Source organism: Tachyglossus aculeatus, chromosome 21 (genome assembly GCF_015852505.1).
Source record: "Tachyglossus aculeatus isolate mTacAcu1 chromosome 21, mTacAcu1.pri, whole genome shotgun sequence".
Classification (NCBI taxonomy): domain Eukaryota; kingdom Metazoa; phylum Chordata; class Mammalia; order Monotremata; family Tachyglossidae; genus Tachyglossus; species Tachyglossus aculeatus.
Genome location: NC_052086.1, coordinates 1,189,620 through 1,208,463, shown reverse-complemented (window position 1 = coordinate 1,208,463; position 18,844 = coordinate 1,189,620). Strand labels below are relative to the sequence as shown.

General features: G+C 51.2%; 1 protein-coding gene across 1 annotated transcript in view; it reads left to right on the top strand.

Moving 5' to 3' along the window:
* The window catches only part of TXNRD2 (thioredoxin reductase 2), a 108,677-nt gene that overhangs the window by 69,100 nt on the left and 20,733 nt on the right, over window positions 1-18,844 (top strand). The window contains exon 12 of the mRNA XM_038763269.1: window positions 16,638-16,774. Coding sequence (XP_038619197.1) covers window positions 16,638-16,774 — 137 coding nt within the window. The remainder of the gene's footprint in view (window positions 1-16,637; window positions 16,775-18,844) is intronic.

The window sequence follows — 18,844 nt, the reverse complement described above, 5'->3', positions numbered from 1 at the left end:
ATTTCCCTTCTGTCCCCCACGGATACAATAGGGGGCCAGTTTGGATCTGGGCTGAGCCTTGGGAAAATCCCTAAGGATGTAGGATCAGACCAGGCCCCGGACCGGCCCTCTGCACCTCCCACCTCGGGAGAGACCCAGATTGGGCCCTGCAGAGACGCCCCCATCATGGAAACAGTGGATGGCCTTCAATCCCAAGACCAGAACTGGTACGGGGTCCTTAAGCATCACAGAAATGCACACACCCACTCTTGCCCCCAGTGCGGTGGGCCGGGGTCCCCTCAGGGCCACGATGGACCGGGGAATTTTAGGGATGTAACAGAACGCTAACACCCGGAGCATCGGCGTAGGGATGGGGGCATCATCACTGATGGGCTCTGGGAGAGGATGCCTCTTTAGGAGGGCCTCAGACGAGGCATGTGGCATGATTTTTGTGGACTCTCCGGGGTCTCCCCTTCTCCCACTCCCTTCTGCGTCCTCTTGACTCACTTCTTCTATTCACCTCCTCTCCCGGCCCCACGGAACTAACGTCCGCATCTGTCATTTATTTGTATTAACGTCTGTCTCCCGTCTAGACTGTAAGCTCATTGCGGTCAGGGAATGCGTCTGTCTGTTGTCGTACTCGCCCAACTGCTTAGTACAGGGCTCTGCACGCAGTAAATACAATTAACTGACTGCCTTGTGGGGAGGATGGAGTGCTCGGGACAAAACAGTGTCCTGGTTGGGGAGCCGGCGGAGACCCCGTCTCCGAGCTCGGGCCCCAGGAGGAGTGTTGGACTAAGCCGACATTTCCCCCGTCGTGCCCCGCTCCCTCCTCTCCGCCTGGAAATGTTTGTGTGGGTTTCACCCATTCCACTCCTTCTCGGGTTTCTGTCTGGCACTTAAGTCTTACCTAACCAAATGCTTTTCCTCTCACTCATCGCACCGTGTACTCAGGTGAGCGTGAAATCGGAGGGGAGGCGCATTTTCCCACAGCCGGGCGGCGGGTTGTGAAAAATGCCGGTGGTGTTTGCTTATCTGGCCGGTCCCGGGGCCCAAGGGAACGGCCACGGGTGTGGGTGCAGGCCGAGCGGGCACAGGGAGAGCGATTGTGCCAGGGACTCCCGCGGGCTGCCCTGCCCTGGGCTGTCCCTCGGCCTATCCGGGCCATTTCTGGAGTAGCAGTAGTATTTATTGAACGCCCTCTGGGTGCAATGCACTGTGCTGAGCGCTTTGGGAGTACAAAACAAGGCTTCAGGGAGCTCACACTGTAGCGGGAGTGACGGGCATGAGAAGTATTTCCAAGCAGAGTAATCGAGGTAATAATAATGCAATAGTATTTACTGTGTACTAAGCACCGGGGCGGATACAAGCGAACTGGTTTGGACACAGTCCCTGACCCACGCGGGGCTCACGGTCTCAATCCCATTTTACAGATGTGGGAATTGAGGCACAGAGAAGTGAAGTGATTTGAGCACGCGTTTGGTGGAGCCGGGATTAGAACCCATGACCGCCTGACTCCCGAGCCTTTGCTCTATCTACTGTGCCCTGCTGCTTTAATTACTCAATAAATAATTGAATATACTGTCGAATTCACAAATACTCCTAAATGCCGCTGGTGGGTAAGAGTGAGTAAAGGGAAGACTGTATAAACTTGTCAGCAGAGAGAGCGTGTCTCTCAACTCTGTCGTATTTTACTCTCCGTCAGTCAGTCATGTTTACTGAGCACTTTCTATGTGCAGAACACCGTACTAAGCTCTTGGGAGAGTACAATATTACAGTCAACAGATAATGTTGCCTGCCCGCGCTTAGTATGGTGTTCTACACGTAGAATGTGCTCAATAAATAGCATTGTTGATGATGATGGAAAGCGTGGAGTCCATAGCGGTGGATCATAATCTATAGCGGACCTGTAGAGAGGGGCCGGGGGGAGGTGGGGACACCCAGCCGGCCCCCGAACCCCAGAGGATACTTCTGCCCCCGTAAGCGGCCCCGTCTCCCCATCCTTTCAATCAATCAATCAATCAATCGTATTTATTGAGCGCTTACTGTGTGCAGAGCACTGTACTAAGCGCTTGGGAAGTACAAGTTGGCAACATATAGAGACAGTCCCTACCCAACAGTGGGCTTTCCGCCCTCCTCCTCTATTCAGTGCTCCACCAATGCCCAGTTTGCAACCCTTTACTGGTCAGGGCCCCGTCCGGGTTCTCGGCGGCCGGCAGCCAGCCCCCAATTCCGGCGAGGGCCCGGCCGGCTCTGACCATATGTATATATATACGATTGATTGATTGATTGACCACAGTAGAGAATGGTGTTTTCCCCCATTCGGGGCGGGCCGCAATCCTGCCGGCCCCTTTCTCCTTTTTTTCTTCCTTTGATGGTATTTGTTAAGCGCTTGCTATGTGATGTGCCCGGCACTAGACTAAACGCTGGGGTAGATACAAATGAATGAGGTTGAACTTAGCCCCCATCCCTCGTGGGGGGCTCAGCTTTAATCTCCCTTTTACAGATGAGGTGACTGAGGCCCAGAGAAGTGAAGCGCCTTGCCCGAGGTCACAGTGGCAGAGCCAGGATTAGAACCCAGGTCTCTTTGACTTTTTCCGGGTCTCTCCGTGAACCGGCCCCCCTACCCCAAGGCATCTGGGGGGTTTTAAATGTACCTTGGCGTGGCTGGCCGGCCCTCGGCGGCCTGTGGTGGACGGGGAGGCTTGGGGCGGCCGGGCCCCGCCCGTCTTTCCCCCATCCTGTGCCGTTTCTGCTGCTGCTGCTGCTGGGGTGTTTGTGTTTGGTCCCTCAGGCCTTCACCTGGCACTCGGCCCCATTGAGTTTCATCCTGTTTTTGCAGGGCCCTTTTTCCTATTTGCATCCGTCGCTCCCGGACTCTGTTCCTGTTCCCGCAAGCATCCTCACACCGAACACCCCTGGCAGGCAGGCTGGGCGAGGGCGTCCTTGACGCCCTCCCCCCATCCCGTCCACCCACCGGGCCGCCCCTCGGCTCACAGTCTTCTGAACTGTGAGCCCACTGTTGGGTAGGGACCGTCTCTATATGTTGGCAACTTGTACTTCCCAAGCGCTTAGTACAGTGCTCCGCACACAGTAAGCGCTCAATAAATACGATTGGGGTGGAGCAGCTAGTGACCGCGTCCCGACCCCCATTGTAACCCCGAAGTCTCAGCGTGGGGGGTGATCCTCATCAGTGCCAGACCCCCCTACTCCTCCTACCCCTTCCCTCTTTCCCCTTCCCTCCCAACACCCCTCTCCCCGGCCCAGGTCAGTGCAGAGCTGAGCCCTACATAAGACAGGGACTCTATTCGGCCCGATTAACTTGTATCTACCCGATTAACTTGTATCTTGTATCTTTTAGACTGTGAACCCACTGTTGGGTCGGGACTGTCTCTATATGTTGCCACCTTGTACTTCCCAAGCGCTTAGTACAGTGCTCTGCCCACAGTAAGCGCTCAATAAATACGATTGATTGATTGATTGATCTACCCCAGTGTTTAGAACAGTGCCTGGCAGAGAAGCAGCGTAGCTCAGTGGAAACAGCCCGGGCTTTGGCGTCAGAGGTCGTGGGTTCAAATCCCGCCTCCACCAATTGTCAGCTGTGTGACTTTGGGCAAGTCAGTTAACTTCTCTGTGCCTCAGGTACCTCATCTGTAAAATGGGGATGCAGACCGTGAGCCCCTTGTGGGCCAACCTGATCACCTTGTAACCTCCCCGGCGCTTAGAACAGTGCTTTGCACATAGTAAGAGCTTAATAAATGCCATTATTATTATTATATAGTGCACATAGTAAGCACTTAATAAATGCCATTATTATTGTTATTATTATTATATAGTAAGCACTTACCAAAGACCATTTTAATAAAACTTAAAAAAACAGAAACATTCCTGGCTTCGAGAGATGCAGGCCTTTGGCTCTGTCCACAGAAGGCTGTCTTGATTGGTTGACTTTTTTTTAATGGTATTTAATAATTGTGGTATTTGTTAAGCATTTACTATGTGCCGAGCGCCGTACTAAGCTCTGGAGTCGATACAAGTCAATCAGGTTGAACACAGCCCCTGTCCCAAGTGGGGCTCGCAGTCTTAATCTCCATCTTACAGATGAGGTGACTGAGGCCCAGGGAAGTGAAGTGACTTGCCCAAGGTCACACAGCAGGCAAGTGGTGGAGCCAGGATTAGAACCCAGGTCCTCCTAACTTTGGACTCTTGAACCCATGTGGGATAATGCCTGTGTCCAGCCTGATTAACTTTTATCTACTCCAGTGCTTAAAACAGTGCTTGAGAAGCAGCAGGGCCTAGTGGATAGAGCACGGGACTGGGAGTAGAAGGACCTGGGTTCTACTCCCGGCTCTGCCTAATAATAATAATAATAATAATAAAATAATAATAATAATAATGGCATTTATTAAGCACTTACTATGTGCAAAGCACTGTTCTAAGTGCTGGGGAGGTTACAAGGTGATGAGGTTGTCCCACGGGGGGCTCACAGTCTTCATCCCCATTTTACAGATGAGGGAAGTGAGGCCCAGAGAAGTGAAGTGACTTGCCCAAAGTCACACAGCTGACAAGTGCTGCTCTATGACCTTGGGCAAGTCACTTCACTTCTCTGTGCCTCATTCACCGCATCTGTAAAAGGGAGATGAAGATTGTGAGCCCCCTGTGGGGTACACGGACTGTGTCCAACCTAATTATTATGTATCTACCCCGGCGCTTAGTACAGTGCGGTACACCCAGCGGCACTGAGTGCATACAGTGATTGACCGATCGTTGGCCCCGTCTTCGGGAAGCAGTTGGGGCTGGCACAAACTGACTCTCAAGCTGGATTTTGGGACCACACTGGGATGAGTTGTCAGCCGTAGTGGTCAACCAGAAGCCCCTGGCCGGTTTTAGACATCCGGGAAGTTTATCGCATTCTGGGGTGGGAAAAGAGTCGGGGAAACTAGCCCAAGCTCGGGGGAAAAAGTCTCAAGGACACGAATTTAAACCCATTTCCAGCCCGGCCACCTCCAGGCCCAAAGGGCAGGGGGAGAGGAGACCCTTGGGGAAGAAGTCCAAAGAAGCAGCGTGGGTCAGTGGAAAGAGCCCGGGCTTTGGAGTCAGAGTTCATGGTTCAAATCCCGGCTCTGCCAATTGTCAGCTGTGTGACTATGGGCAAGTCACTTAACTTCTCTGGGCCTCAGTTCCCTCATCTGGAAAATGGGGATGAAGACTGTGAGCCCCCCGTGGGACAACCTGATCACCTTGTCACCTCCCTAGTGCTTATAACAGTGCTTTGCACATAGTAAGCGCTTAATAAATGCCATTAAGTCACAGTTTTAAGGACCCCCCACCGCTACCCTGTCCTCAGACCCCCTCCCCTCAGTGCTCAGTCCTACTGCTAGGCACCTCCAGATTCAGTTCCCAGAGGGTCGAGGGGCAGGGAGGTGAGTTTAGCCGGAGCTAAACCCTGGGTGGGCTTGGGGGAGCGGCGGATGCAAGAGAGACCCGTCCCTCCCCTCGGCCCTTCTGTTTTGACCCGGAGCCCCAAGCGCGCGTCTGAAGGCTCGGAGTTTAACCTTACATGCAGGAGGTGAAGAGGAGAAGACGGTGTGGGTGGTGTGGGCGGGGGCTGGGACTGGTTTGTGTGTGTCGGGGGGAGGCCCAGCTATGGGAGGTATGCCTTTGAAACAAAATCACCTTGGCCATCCGGAGGCATCCCGCCCTAAGCCCTTGGAGCTCGGAAGCGGCATCGTCAGCCCGGCCCTCTGCGGCCCCGGACACCACAGAGGCGCGGGGGTGGCGGGAGGGGAGGTGGTCCTTGGCCTCCAGAAACAGTCCCCCCACCCTCGGGGTTGAGGATGGGTAGCCGTGTGCCATCCGTGGGACCCTGCATCCGTCCAGCCCCCGGAGCCGGGCCCGCCAGGCCCAGCAAGCAGTAGCCGACGCGCTCGACGCTGATGAGGCCCAGGTGGTCCCTCCTCTTCCTCCATGGGCTCCCCTGGGCGGTCCGGTGCGGTTGTGGGGGCCGGGGGTTCCGGCTCGAGGAACCCCCCCGGGACCCCAGAGGCCGTTCGGCCTGGAAACCTTTGACCTCCCGGAGCACAAACACCTCCCGTGGACCAGCCGGTTAATCTCCCAGACGGTGGAGAGCGGAGGGGGCTCGTCCCGGGGGCCCTGGAGGGGGCCTGATCGGAACTGATAGCACAGCCATCACCAGCTGCTCTCCCTCTTGGGTTTCACGCTTCCCCTGGAACAACGCCGGGGCAGAGGTGGAGGCAGCCGCCGGACCAGCCGGAGTATTTCTTGAGCGTCCGTCGGGCACAAAGCAGCGTGGCCTATTCGATAGACCCGGGCCTGGGAATCAGAATAATAATAATGATGGTATTTGTTAAGCGCTTACTGTTCTAAGTGATAGGGTACCTACTGGCTAATCAGGTTGTCCCACGTGGGGCTCCCACTTTTAGTCCCCAGATGAGGTAACGGAGGCACAGAGAAGATAAGTGACTTGCCCGAGGTCACGCAGCAGACAAGTGGTGGATTAGAACTCACGTCCTCTAACTCCCAAGCCCGTGCTCTTTCCACAGAGCTACGCTGCTTCAAGTAGAGGTGTCCTGAAGGCAGGAAGAAAGGTGAGAAGGAGGGAGGCCGTACCTGGAGTGGCTTATCTGGGAATCATCTGTGTAGATGATTCTACATCTAGTAGAATCACGGTCAGAAGGACCCAGTTTCTAATCCCAGCCCCACCACTTGTCTGCTGTGTGACCTTGGGTGAGTCACTTCACTTCTCTGGGCCTCAGTTCCCTCATCTGGATAACGGGAATTGAGACTTTGGGCCCCATGTGGGTCAGGGACTGTGTCCAACCCGATTTGCTTGTAATAATAATTGTGGTTATTTGTTAAGGATTTACTGTGTGCCAAGCACTGTTCTAAGTGCTGGGGTAGATACAAGGTCATCAGGTTGGACACAATCTCTGTCCCACCTGGGGCAACCAGTCTCAATCCCCATTTTACAGATGAGGTAACTGAGGCCCAGAGAAGTGAAGTGACTTGCCCAAGATCACGCAGCAGACATGTGGCAGAGCCAGGATTTGAGCCCACGACCTCTGATTCCCAGACCCGTGCGCTTTCCACCAGATCATGCTGCTTCCCCATCCACAGCAGCGCTTAATACAGTACCTGGCACATAGTAAGCCCTTAAGAAATACCACGATCATTGTTATTATTATTATTATTACAAGACAGCATGGCCCAATGGAAAGAGCCCGGAGCTGGCAGTCGGGTGACCCAGGTCTTAGTCTCCATTGCTGTGACCCTGGGCAAGTCACTCACGTTCTGGGCCTCGGTCTCCTCATCTGTACAATGGGATAAGACCCCTGCCCCGGCTCGTAGCCTGGGAGCCTCTGGGGCAGCCGAAACCGTATCCAAGCTGATGATGCCCTATCAACCTCCTGTGAGTGCTCAATGGTAATTATAACCATAATAATAATACCCGTTAAGCACTTATGAGGTACCAGGCTCTGTACTGAACGCTGGGGTAGATACACGATACGCAGATCAGACACAATCCCTATCACACACTGGGCTCACAACATACAGTAATACCCTAATAATGATGATTATTAGGCCCTAAACTCGTTGAGGGCAAGGAATAAGTACATCAGTCAATCCATCAATGGTACTTATTTAGCACTTACTATATGCAGAGCACTGGACTAAGCTTGGGAGAGGACAATCCAACAGAAGTAGGGGACAGATCATCATCATCATCATCAATCGTATTTATTGAGCGCTTACTATGTGCAGAGCACTGTACTAAGCGCTTGGGAAGTACAAATTGGCAACACATAGAGACAGTCCCTACCCAACAGTGGGCTCACAGTCTAATCCCCTACCGACTTTGTGGTATTGTCCTCTCCCAAGCGCTTAGTACAGTGTTCTGCAGTTAGTAAGCGTTCAGTAAATACTGTTGATGACAAGGGGGATGAAGAGCAGGGAACTTATTCGTATTTTACAGAGAATGCCATCGATGAATGTTTTTAGAACTAGCCTATTCCCCGCCCAAAGGGAGCTTACCTTCTCATGGGGAAGGCAGACATTGAAGTCTTTACAAAGAGATTAAACAAAATAAAAAATGGGGTAGTTGAGTCACTGAAGTCTTTACAAAGAGATTAAACAAAAAAAAAAAAATGGGGTAGTTGAGTCACTGTCTGATCAGTTCCCTCATCTACAAAATGGGGATTCAGACATTCTTTCGCCCTCCTATGCTCAATAAATACAATTGAATGAATGAATGAATCCCCCCGCCTTGCCTCCTTCCCCTCCCCACAGCACCTGTATTTATGTATATATGTTTGTACGTATTTATTACTCTATTTACTTATTTTATTTGTACGTATTTATTCTACTTATTTTATTTTGTTAATATGTTTTGTTTTGTTCTCTGGCTCCCCCTTCTAGACTGTGAGCCCACTGTTGGGTAGGGACCGTCTCTATATGTTGCCAGCTTGTACTTCCCAAGCGCTTAGTACAGTGCTCTGCACACAGTAAGCGCTCAATAAATACGATTGAATGAATGAATGAATAGTAAGGGCTGAGAAGGGCACAGGAGTCTTGGCGGTGGCTGATAGGATTCTAATCCATCTGTTGATGGTATTTATTGAGCGTTTACTGTGTGGCGAGTACTGTATTAAGCGCTTGGGAGAGGACCATTCAACAGGGCAGGTGGACACGATCCCTGCCCACGAGGAGCTCGCGTTCTACAGGTTTCTGTAATGGGTCAGATTGGGAATCAGTTGGGATGGGCTTGGGAAGAGGCCTTTGAGTTTGGGGAGAGCTGTGGTCCGAAAGCTTTCGGCACAGCGCGTTCCCGGCTTGTGGGACAGTTGGAAGAGCGAGGAGGTTAATTGGAAGAGTCGGAGCCCGTACGTTCCTTGTGGGTAGGGTTGGTTGGGTTGAGAAGAGAAACAGTGAGGCCTAGTGGAAAGAGGCCAGGCCTTAGAGTCAGAGAACCTGGGTTCTAATCCTGCCTATGCTACATAATAATAATAATGATGATGGCATTTATTAAGTACTTACTATGTGCAAAGCACAGTTCTAAGCGCTGGGGAGGTTACAAGGTGATCAGGGTGTCCCATGTGGGGCTCACAGTCTTCATCCCCATTTTGCAGATGAGGTAACTGAGGCACAGAGGAGTGAAGTGACGTGCCCAGACTCACCCAGCTGACAAATGGTGAAGCTGGGATTTGAACCCATGACCTCTGACTCCAAAGCCCGGGCTCTTTCCATTGAGCCACGCTGCTTCTCTACATGGCTGCTGTGTGTGACCTTGGGCAAGTCACCTAACTTTTCTGTGCCTCAGTTCCCCCATCTGTAAAATGGGGCTTAACGCCTACTCCCTCCTGCTTTGACTGTGAGCCCCATGTGGAAGAGGGATGGTGTCTAAACCTGATTAATTGCATCTACCCCAGTGCTTAGAACAGTGCTTGGCACATAGCCCTTAACAAGTACCATCGTTATTATCATTATTGATATTACGGCGCTCTCCGAAGCTCTTAGCCCAATGTTCTGCACGCAGTAAGTGTTTAGAAATGCAGTTGATTGATAAAAGGATGGATGGATTGAGAAGATGGGCTTGGGAGGACAAAGAACGTGGTGGGGTGACTCAGTGGAAAGCCTGGAAGATGAGTTTTGGGGGCTTTTGCTTGATGTGGGATCCTGCTTCCAGGACTGGAGGGGGTCCCGTCTACCACCAAGGTTGGAGTGACCCCCACTCTGGACATGTCCTTTGCTATACTGTACTAAGCTCTTGGGAAAGCACGATACGACAGTATAACAGACACATTCCCTGCCCACGAAGAGCTTACAGTCTAGAAGGGGAGGCAGACATTAATAGAAATAATTTTCACATGTGGAAATGAACGCTGTGGGGCCGGGAGGCGACGCAGAAGGGAGTTGGAGAAGGGGAAAGGAGGGTTTATTTCATTCATTCATTCAATCGTATTTATTGAGCGCTTACTGTGTGCAGAGCACTGTACTAAAAGCTTGGCAAGTACAAGTTGGCAACATAGAGAGACGGTCCCTACCCACCAGCGGGCTCACAGTCTAGAAGGGGGAGACAGACAACAAAACAAAACATATTAACAAAATAAAATAAATATGTACAAGTAAAATAAATAAATAGAGTAATAAATATGTGCAAACATATATACATATATCCAGGTGCTGTGGAGAGGGGAAGGAGGTAAGGTGGGGAGATGGGGAGGGGGAGGAGGGGAAGAGGAATGAGGGGGCTCAGTCTGGAGTTTAGTCAGGGAAGGCCTTTTGTAGAAGATGAGCCTTCAATAAGGCTTTGAAGGAGGCCAGGGAGAGTCATTGTCCATTGGGTATAAGAAGTAATGGCATTTATTAAGTGCTTACAATGTGCAAAGCACTGTTCTAATTGCTGGGGAGGTTACAAGGTGATGAGGTTGTCCCATGGGGGGCTCTGTCTTAAACCCATTTTACAGATAAGGTAACTGAAGCCCAGAGAAGTGATGTGAGCCCACTGTTGGGTTGGAACTGTCTCTATATGTTGCCAACTTGTACTTCCCAAGCGCTTAGTACAGTGCTCTGCACACAGTAAGTGCTCAATAAAGACGATTGATGATGATGAAGTGACTCGCCCAAAGTCCCACAGCTGACAAGTGACCGAGTCGGGATTTGAACCCCTGCCCTCTGACTCCAAAGCCCGGGCTCCTTCCACTGAGCCACGCTGCTTCTCTGTAGCATGGCAAAGACAATAGAGTCAGAAGGTCGTGGGTTCTAATCCTGGCTCTGCTACTTGTCTGCTGGGTGACCTTGGACAAGACACTTCACTTCCCTGGACCTCCGTTACCTCATCTGTAAAATGGGGTTTGAAACTGTGAACCCCACGTGGGACGGGGACTGTGTACATCCCCTGGCACATAGTAAGCGTTTAATAAATACCACAATTATTATATGAGGAGGGAGGGTGTTCCACGCCAGAGGCAGGATGCGGGCAAAGAGGTCAGCAGCGAGAGAGATGAGGTGGAGGTACAGTGAGAAGTTTAGCGTGATTGGAGTGAAGTGTGCTGGCTGGTTTGAAGTAAGAAAATAGGTGTAGGGGCGGGCAAGGTGATTGAGTGCTTTTAAGGTGACGTTGAAGGGCTTCTTTTTGATACGGAGGTGGATGGGCGACCACCGGAGGTTCTTGAGGCGTGGGGAGACACGGCCTGAACGTTTTTGTAGAAAAACGATCCGGGCGGCAGAGCCAAGTGTGCGGGCTGGGCTGTAGTAGGAGAGTAGCGAGGTGAGACTGGCGGAAAGTGAGACAGGAGGAAGGCAGTTCAGCAAGGAAGCTGATAAAATCATCATGGCGGGGCCGGGTGCTGCGGAGGAAGGGTGAGAGGTGCCACCGCCCGTCCTCCGGCTTCCCGGAGTCCGCGCTGCCCCGTGGAGTGAAGCTCGCTCTCTCTTCATTCGTTCATTCAGTCGTATTTATTGAGCGCTTACTGTGTGCAGAGCACTGGACTAAGAGCTTGGGAAGTCCAAGTTGGCAACATATAGAGACGGACCCTACCCAACAGCAGGCTCACAGTCTAGAAGGGGGAGACAGACCACAAAACGACACATTCATTCATTCATTCACTCGTATTTATTGAACACTTACTGTGTGCAGAGCACTGGACTAAGCGCTTGGGAAGTCCAAGTTGGCAACATAAAGAGACGGTCCCTACCCAACAGCGGGCTCACAGTCTAGAAGGGGGAGACAGACAACAAATCGACACATATTAACAAAATAAAAGAAATAGAATAGTAAATATGTACAAGTAAAATAGAGTAATAAATCTGTACAGACATATATACAGGTGCTGTGGGGAGGGGAAGGAGGTAGGGCAGGGTGGATGGGGAGGGGAAGGAGGGGTCTTCTCTTGGCCCGTGGATCCACTCCAGGGGCAGAACCAGGACCATAGTGCTTTGACATATCTATTCTATTTATTTTATTTTGTTAATATGTTTGGTTTTGTTCTCTGTCTCCCCCTCCTAGACTGTGAGCCCACTGTTGGGTAGGGACTGTCTCTATATGTTGCCAACTTGTACTTCCCAAGCGCTTAGTACAGTGCTCTGCACACAGTAAGCACTCAATAAATACGATTGATTGATTGATTGCCGGGCCGGGCCCTGTGGCTTGGAAATCCTCGCCCACCTCCAGACCGGTACCCGCCTGCCCGCCCGCCAAGGCCGGGGCGTTAGCGGGGCGCACCTCGCCCGCTGAATCTCCTGCTCCCCAGAGGGACCGGGGGGAAGCCGGGAAATGCCGTTAGCCATCATCCGCCCCATCTCCAGACTTTTCTCTCAATACACAAGGAAATACAGCATACAGCGGTAGGAAGTTGTTTCACATCCGAGGCGAGATAAGGTCCCCGGAGGTTTATTATTGTTGTGGCCTGATAGCATCGGGGCTGGGGAGCCCAGGCAAGGAGGCTTAGCGATCGCGGGCCCCGGGGACAGCCCAGGGGAAGACAGACGGATAGCCACAAGTGCCGACAGTTTCACTCACCCCGGGCCGGGAGGGAACTTGGTCTCTGCCCGACAGAATGGACGCGCACAGGTGCCGGGGGAACAGCGGGGCCGGGTTGCCAAGCTTCTGGGCATCTCACATTTGGGTCAAATCCCACCCATAGCGACCGGCCACCGTCTGGCCGCCACCACCGCCCTCTCGGCCTGTTGGTTTGAGGGCAGCCCCATGAAGGCACCCGGCACAAAGCCTTCGTGTTCCCCGACGGAGGGACCTCCCTCGGATGGGCCCTACCAGGCCAGCTTCAGTCCTGGGGTTGGGTCATCGGGTCTCCTTCATGGATGGCCCCTGCTCCTCCCAACACCCCCACGCCCCACTTAAGTAGCCGGCCCCCCAAGGGTCGGGACTGAAGCCTTTCCACATCGGCTGCTCTGTGGAGAAAAGGAATTTCGGGTGCCGTCTCGTTTTAGAAAAACGCTAAAGAGATGGAGTGAAGGGTCACCACTGAAAACGAAAAGGGAAAGTCTCTTAAATACCACAAACACCATTTAACTTTTCTGTAGTTCCCTCACCTGTAAAATGGGGCCCCCCAGACTATGAGCTCGTTGTGGGCAGGGATTGTCACTTTTTCTTGCTATATTGTACTTTCTCAAGCGCTTAGTATAGTGCTCCGTCCCAGACTGAGCCCCTTCCTTCCTCTCCCCCTTGTCCCCCTCTCCATCCCCCCCGTCTTACCTCCTTCCCTTCCCCACAGCAACTGTATATATGTATATATGTTTGTACATATTTATTACTCTATTTTACTTGTACATATCTATTCTATTTATTTTATTTTTGTTAGTATGTTTGGTTTTGTTCTTTGTCTCCCCCTTTTAGACTGTGAGCCCACTGTTGGGTAGGGACTGTCTCTATATGTTGCCAATTTGTACTTCCCAAGCGCTTAGTACAGTGCTCTGCACATAGTAAGCGCTCAATAAATATGATTGATGATGATGATAGTAAGCACTCAATAAATACCACTGAATGAATGACTGACGTGGACTGTGCCCAACCTGATTATCTTGTTTGTAGCTACCTTGGCGCATTGTATGAGCTTAACAAATACCGTTTAAAAATGAAGTCCTGCAGCCGTGCCGTTCTACAAAGGCTGCGAGCATGCCGGGCTCCTTGAGGAAGATGTGAATCAAAAACGGCCTTAATGAGAAGCGTCATCTTCCTCGAATTGAGTACCTTTGGGCCTGGGGCCAAATTCTAGATATGTCACTCACAGTGCGTGTCTAAAAGGGATTAAACTTTCACTGCTGGTGTTTTCTCTAACCCTCACTTAGACTGTGAGCTCCCTGTGGGAAGGAGACACTGACCAACCAGACTAACTCGTATCTATCGCAGCGCTTTGAACAATGCTCCGCATATAGTTGTGGTATTTAAGTGTCTACTAAGTGTCAGACACTGTTCGAAGTGCTGGGGTAGGTGCAGCGTGGCTCACGGGGAAGAGCCCGGGCTTGGCAGTCAGAGGTCATGGGTTCTAATCCCGGCTCCACCACTTTTTTTTTTTGGATGGCATTTATTAAGCGCTTACTATATGCAAAGCACTGTTCTAAGTGCTGGAGAGGTTACAAGGCGATCAGGTTGTCCCACGGGGCGCTCACAGTCTTCATCCCCATTTTTCAGATGAGGTAACTGAGGCCCAGAGAAGTTAAGTGACTTGCCCAAAGTCACACAGCTGACAAGTGGCGGAGCCGGGATTTGAACAACTTGTCAGCTGTGTGACTTTGGGCAAGTCACAACTTCTCTGGGCCTCAGGTTCCTCATCTGTAAAGTGGGGGTTAAGACTCTGAACCCCATGTGGGACAACCTGATTGCCTTGTGTCTACCCCAGTGCTTAGAACACAGCTTGGCACGTAGTGAGCGCTTAACAAATACTATTATTATTATTATTATTATTACAAGCTAATTGGGCTGGACACAGTCCCCGACCCACATGGGATTCACAGTCTGAGTCATTTTCTAGATGAGGTAAAGGCACAGAGAAGTGAAGTGACTTGCCTAAGGTCACACAGTAGACAAGTGGCAGAGCTGGGATTAGAATACAGGGCCTCTGACTCCCAACCCTGTGTTCTTCCCATCAGGTCACGCTGTTTGTAGTAAGCACTTAAAAAATAAAAGAGAAGGAACTCCAGGGTGGGTGGAAACCCCAGGTTTTCCCCAGACCATTAGGGTGGTGGGTGGTCCAGGTGGGCCACTCTCAGTCACTCTGACCCCCTCAAGGGTCACACTGCCATTGTGGGAAACAGCGTGACCTGGCAGAAAGAGCCCGGGCCTGGGAATCAGAGGACCCGGGTTCTAATCCCAGTTCTGCCACACACCTGCTGTATGACCTGGGGCAAGTCACCCATCTTCTCTGTGCCTCAGTTCCCTCATCTGCAAAATGGGGATTCAATACTTGTTCTCTCTCCTTTATAAACCGTGAGCCCCATGTGGGACCTGATTACTTTGTGCCTATCCCAGAGCTTAGTATGGTGCTTGACACATAATAAGCGCTCAACAAATTCCATTACTACAACTATGTTCTACTACTGCTTTTATTAGTAGTAGCAGAGGAAGTGCGTAATACCACAATTATTATTATTATTGTATCAGAGAAGGCCTCGTCCCTGATCAGGTAAGGCATTTTCGATATTGTGATGTTCCCGTCTGACCAATCAATCAGTCGATCAACTAAGCAGGAATTTCCTTTGAGCGCCGATTGTGGGCTGGGGTCTGTGCCGGAGGGCTAGGGAGTGTCCGATAGCCTTACAATCAATCAGTGGTATCGATTAAAAGCCTAGTGTGTGCAGAGCACTGTGCTGGGGCACCTGGGGTCAGTCGTTCAATCATATTTATTGAGCGCTTTCCGTGTGCAGAGCACTGTACTAAGCTCTTGGGAGAGTACAATATAAGAGTTGGTAGACACAATCCACGCCCGTAACTAGCATACTACAGTCCAGAGGGAGAGACGGACAAGAATATAAATAAACCTATTATGGGTAGGTACATAATAACAATAATAATTGTGTTTGTTAAGCGCTTACTATGTGCCAGGCACTGTATTAAGTGCTGAGGTGGAGACAAGATAACTGTCTCCACCTCAGCAGCATGGTGTAGTGGATGGAGCGTGGACATTTATTCATTCATTCATTCAATCGTATTTACTGAGCACTGTGCAGAACACTGTACTAAGCGCTTGGGAAGTACAAGTTGGCGACATTTAGAGACGGTCTCTACCCAACAGCGGGCTCACATTCCAGAAGGGGGGCATGGGAGTCAGAAGGTCATGGGTTCTAATCCCGGCTCCGCCGCTTGTCTGCTGTCTGACCTTGGGCAAGTCACTTTGCTTCTCTGGGCCTCAGTTTTCTCATCTGTAAAATGGGGATTGAGACTGTGAGCCCCACGTGGGACAGGGACTGTGTCCAACCCAATATGCTTGTATCCACCCCAGCGCTTAGTACAATGCCTGGCATGTAGTTAAGCGCTTAACAAACACCACTGTTATTATTATAATTGGGTTGGACGCGGTCCCTGTCCCAGTTGGGGCTCACAGTCTCCCTCCATTTTCCAGATGAGGGAACTGAGGCCAAGAGAAGCGAAGTGACTTTCATTCATTCATTCAATCGTATTAATTGAGTGCTTACTGTGTGCGGAGCACTGTACTAAGCGCTTGGGAAGTAAAAGTTGGCAACGTATGTGTGACCTTGCCCAAGGTCACACAGCAGACAAGTGGTGGAGCCGGGATTAGAACCCATGAAGTAAGGGCAGTGGGGCTGAGGGAGGGGTGAATAAAGGGTTTAAATCAGGGCAACGCAGAAGGGAGCGGGAGAAGAGGAAATGTAGTGTCAGCATCAGTGTATCTGTATCAATTGAGCCCTGCTGTGCGCAGAGCACTGTACTAAGCGCTCGGGTGAGCCCGCTAGTGATAGGAGACTCGATCCCCAACCTGTCGGACCCCACGGTCTGGCGGGGGAGACGGCCTTTCCCATCTCCTTAGGTTCCCGTCTCCAGCCAGCTATAGCTTGTTTTAGGATTTTAGCCGCGGAATGTTTTCGGAGAGTCGTGTTCGGAGATGCAGCTGTCGAGATCAAAGCCGCCCGAGAGGCGCTTGGCTTTTAACGCCGTTTTCCCTTAGGTCGGGCTCCCGAGACCAAGGCTCTGAATCTCCGGGAGGTGGGCGTGGAGCTGAACCCGAGCTCCCAGAAGATCATCGTCGACGCCGGGGAGACCACTTCGCTGCCCCACGTGTACGCCATCGGGGACGTCGCCGAGGTAACATCGCCCGCGAGAAAGGGGGAGACCGAGGCTCTCCGGGGTCGGCGCTGGGAGGGGGCGAGGGGGTGTCGGGACGGCCAGCTGGCACGGACGAGGCGGGACGGGCTGTGGATAGTGATGTTGCCGACAAGCAAGGACAGTGCTTGACCCCTAGTAAGCACCGCACAAAGTTGGTATTACGATTACTCGTCAGTCAACAGTATTTATTCTAAAAGCAATAATTGTAGTATTTGTTAATCCTGCGCCATGATGTCGGGAAACAAAAGTAGGGCATTGACCACTTCAGAAAATGAGATAATAATAATAATAATAATAATAATAATAATGGTATTTGTTAAGTGCTAACTATTTCTACACTGTGAGCCCGCTGTTCCCGTCTCTATATGTTGCCAACTTGTACTTCCCAAGCGCTTAGTACAGTGCTCTGCACACAGTAAGCGCTCAATAAATACGAATGAATGAATGAATGAATGAATTCATTAAGCTAGCTCTCTTCCTCCCTTCAAGGCCCTACTGAGAGCTCACCTCCTCCAGGAGGCCTTCCCACACTGAGCCCCTTCCTTCCTCTCCCCCTCGTCCCCCATTTTACCTCCTTTCCTTCCCCACAGCACCTGTATATATGTATATATGTTTGTACATATTTATTACTCTATTTATTTATTTATTTTACTTGTACATATCTATTTTATTTATTTTATTTTGTTAGTATGTTTGGTTTTGTTCTCTGTCTCCCCCTTTTAGACTGTGAGCCCACTGTTGGGTAGGGACTGTCTCTATATGTTGCCAACTTGGACTTCCCAAGCACTTAGTACAGTGCTCTGCACACAGTAAGCGCTCAATAAATATGATTGATTGATTGATTGAATTCTAGGAGGGCTGACGGAAGGGTGGGCGACTCCGCCCAGGGAAGCAGCGTGGTCTAGTGGAGAGAGCCCAGGCCTGGGAGTTAGAGGACCTGGGTTCTAATCCTGGCTCTACCACATGTCTGCAGCATGACCTTGGGCAAGTCACTTGACTTCTGTGGACCTCAGTACTGTCACCTGCAAAGTGGGGATGAAGAGTGTGAGCCAGATGTGAGACAGGGATGGTATCTACCCCGGGTTTTAGAACAGCGCTTGGCACATAGGAAGCGCTTCTTGATGTAATGGTCACCAGACTGGGAGTCAGAAAGACGTGGGTTCTAATTCCGACTCTGCCACGTGTCTGCTGTGTGATTTAGGGCAAGTCACTTCACTCCTCTATGCCTCATTTCCCTCATCTGGAAGATGGGGATTAAACCTGTGAGCCCCATGTGCGACAGAGACTGTGTCCAACCTGATTACCTTGTATCCACCCCAGCGCTTAAGACAGTGCTTGGCAGATTGTAAGCTCGTTGTGGGCAGGGAACGTGTCTGGTAATTGTTCTGTAGTCCTCTCCCAAGCACTTAAAACAATACTCTGCACACGGTAAATGCTCAATAAATACGATTGAATGAATGAATGAATGAATGAACGAGGCACAGTGAGGAGGTTAGCGGCAGAGGAGCGGAGGGTGCGGGCTGGGCTGGAGAAGGAAAGAAGGGAGGTGAGGTAGGAGGGGGCGAGGTGATGGACAGCCTTGTAGCCGAGAGAGAGGAGTTTTTGCCTGATGCGTGGGTTGATTGGTAGCCACTGGAGATTTTTGAGGAGCATACTTCACTCCGCTGCCCGGATTTTCTTTCTACAGAAACATTCAGGGCAAGTCACCCCCCTCCTCAAAAATCTCCAGTGGTTGCCTGTCATCGTCCGTATCAAACAAGAACTCCTCACTATTGGCTTCGAAACCCTCCATCACCTTGTCCCTTTTTACCTCACCCCCTTTCTCTCCTTCTCCATCCCACTCCGCTCCTCTGGTGCCGCTAACCTTCTCCCTGGGCCTTCTTCTCGCCTGTCCCGCCATTGATCCCTGGCCCACATCCTTCCTCTGGCCTGGAATGCCCTCCTTCCATCCGCCAAACAACCACACTCCCCCACTTCAAATCCCTACTGAAGTCTCACCTCCTCCGAGGCCTTCCCAGACTAAGCCCACTTTTTCCTTAGCTCTCCCTC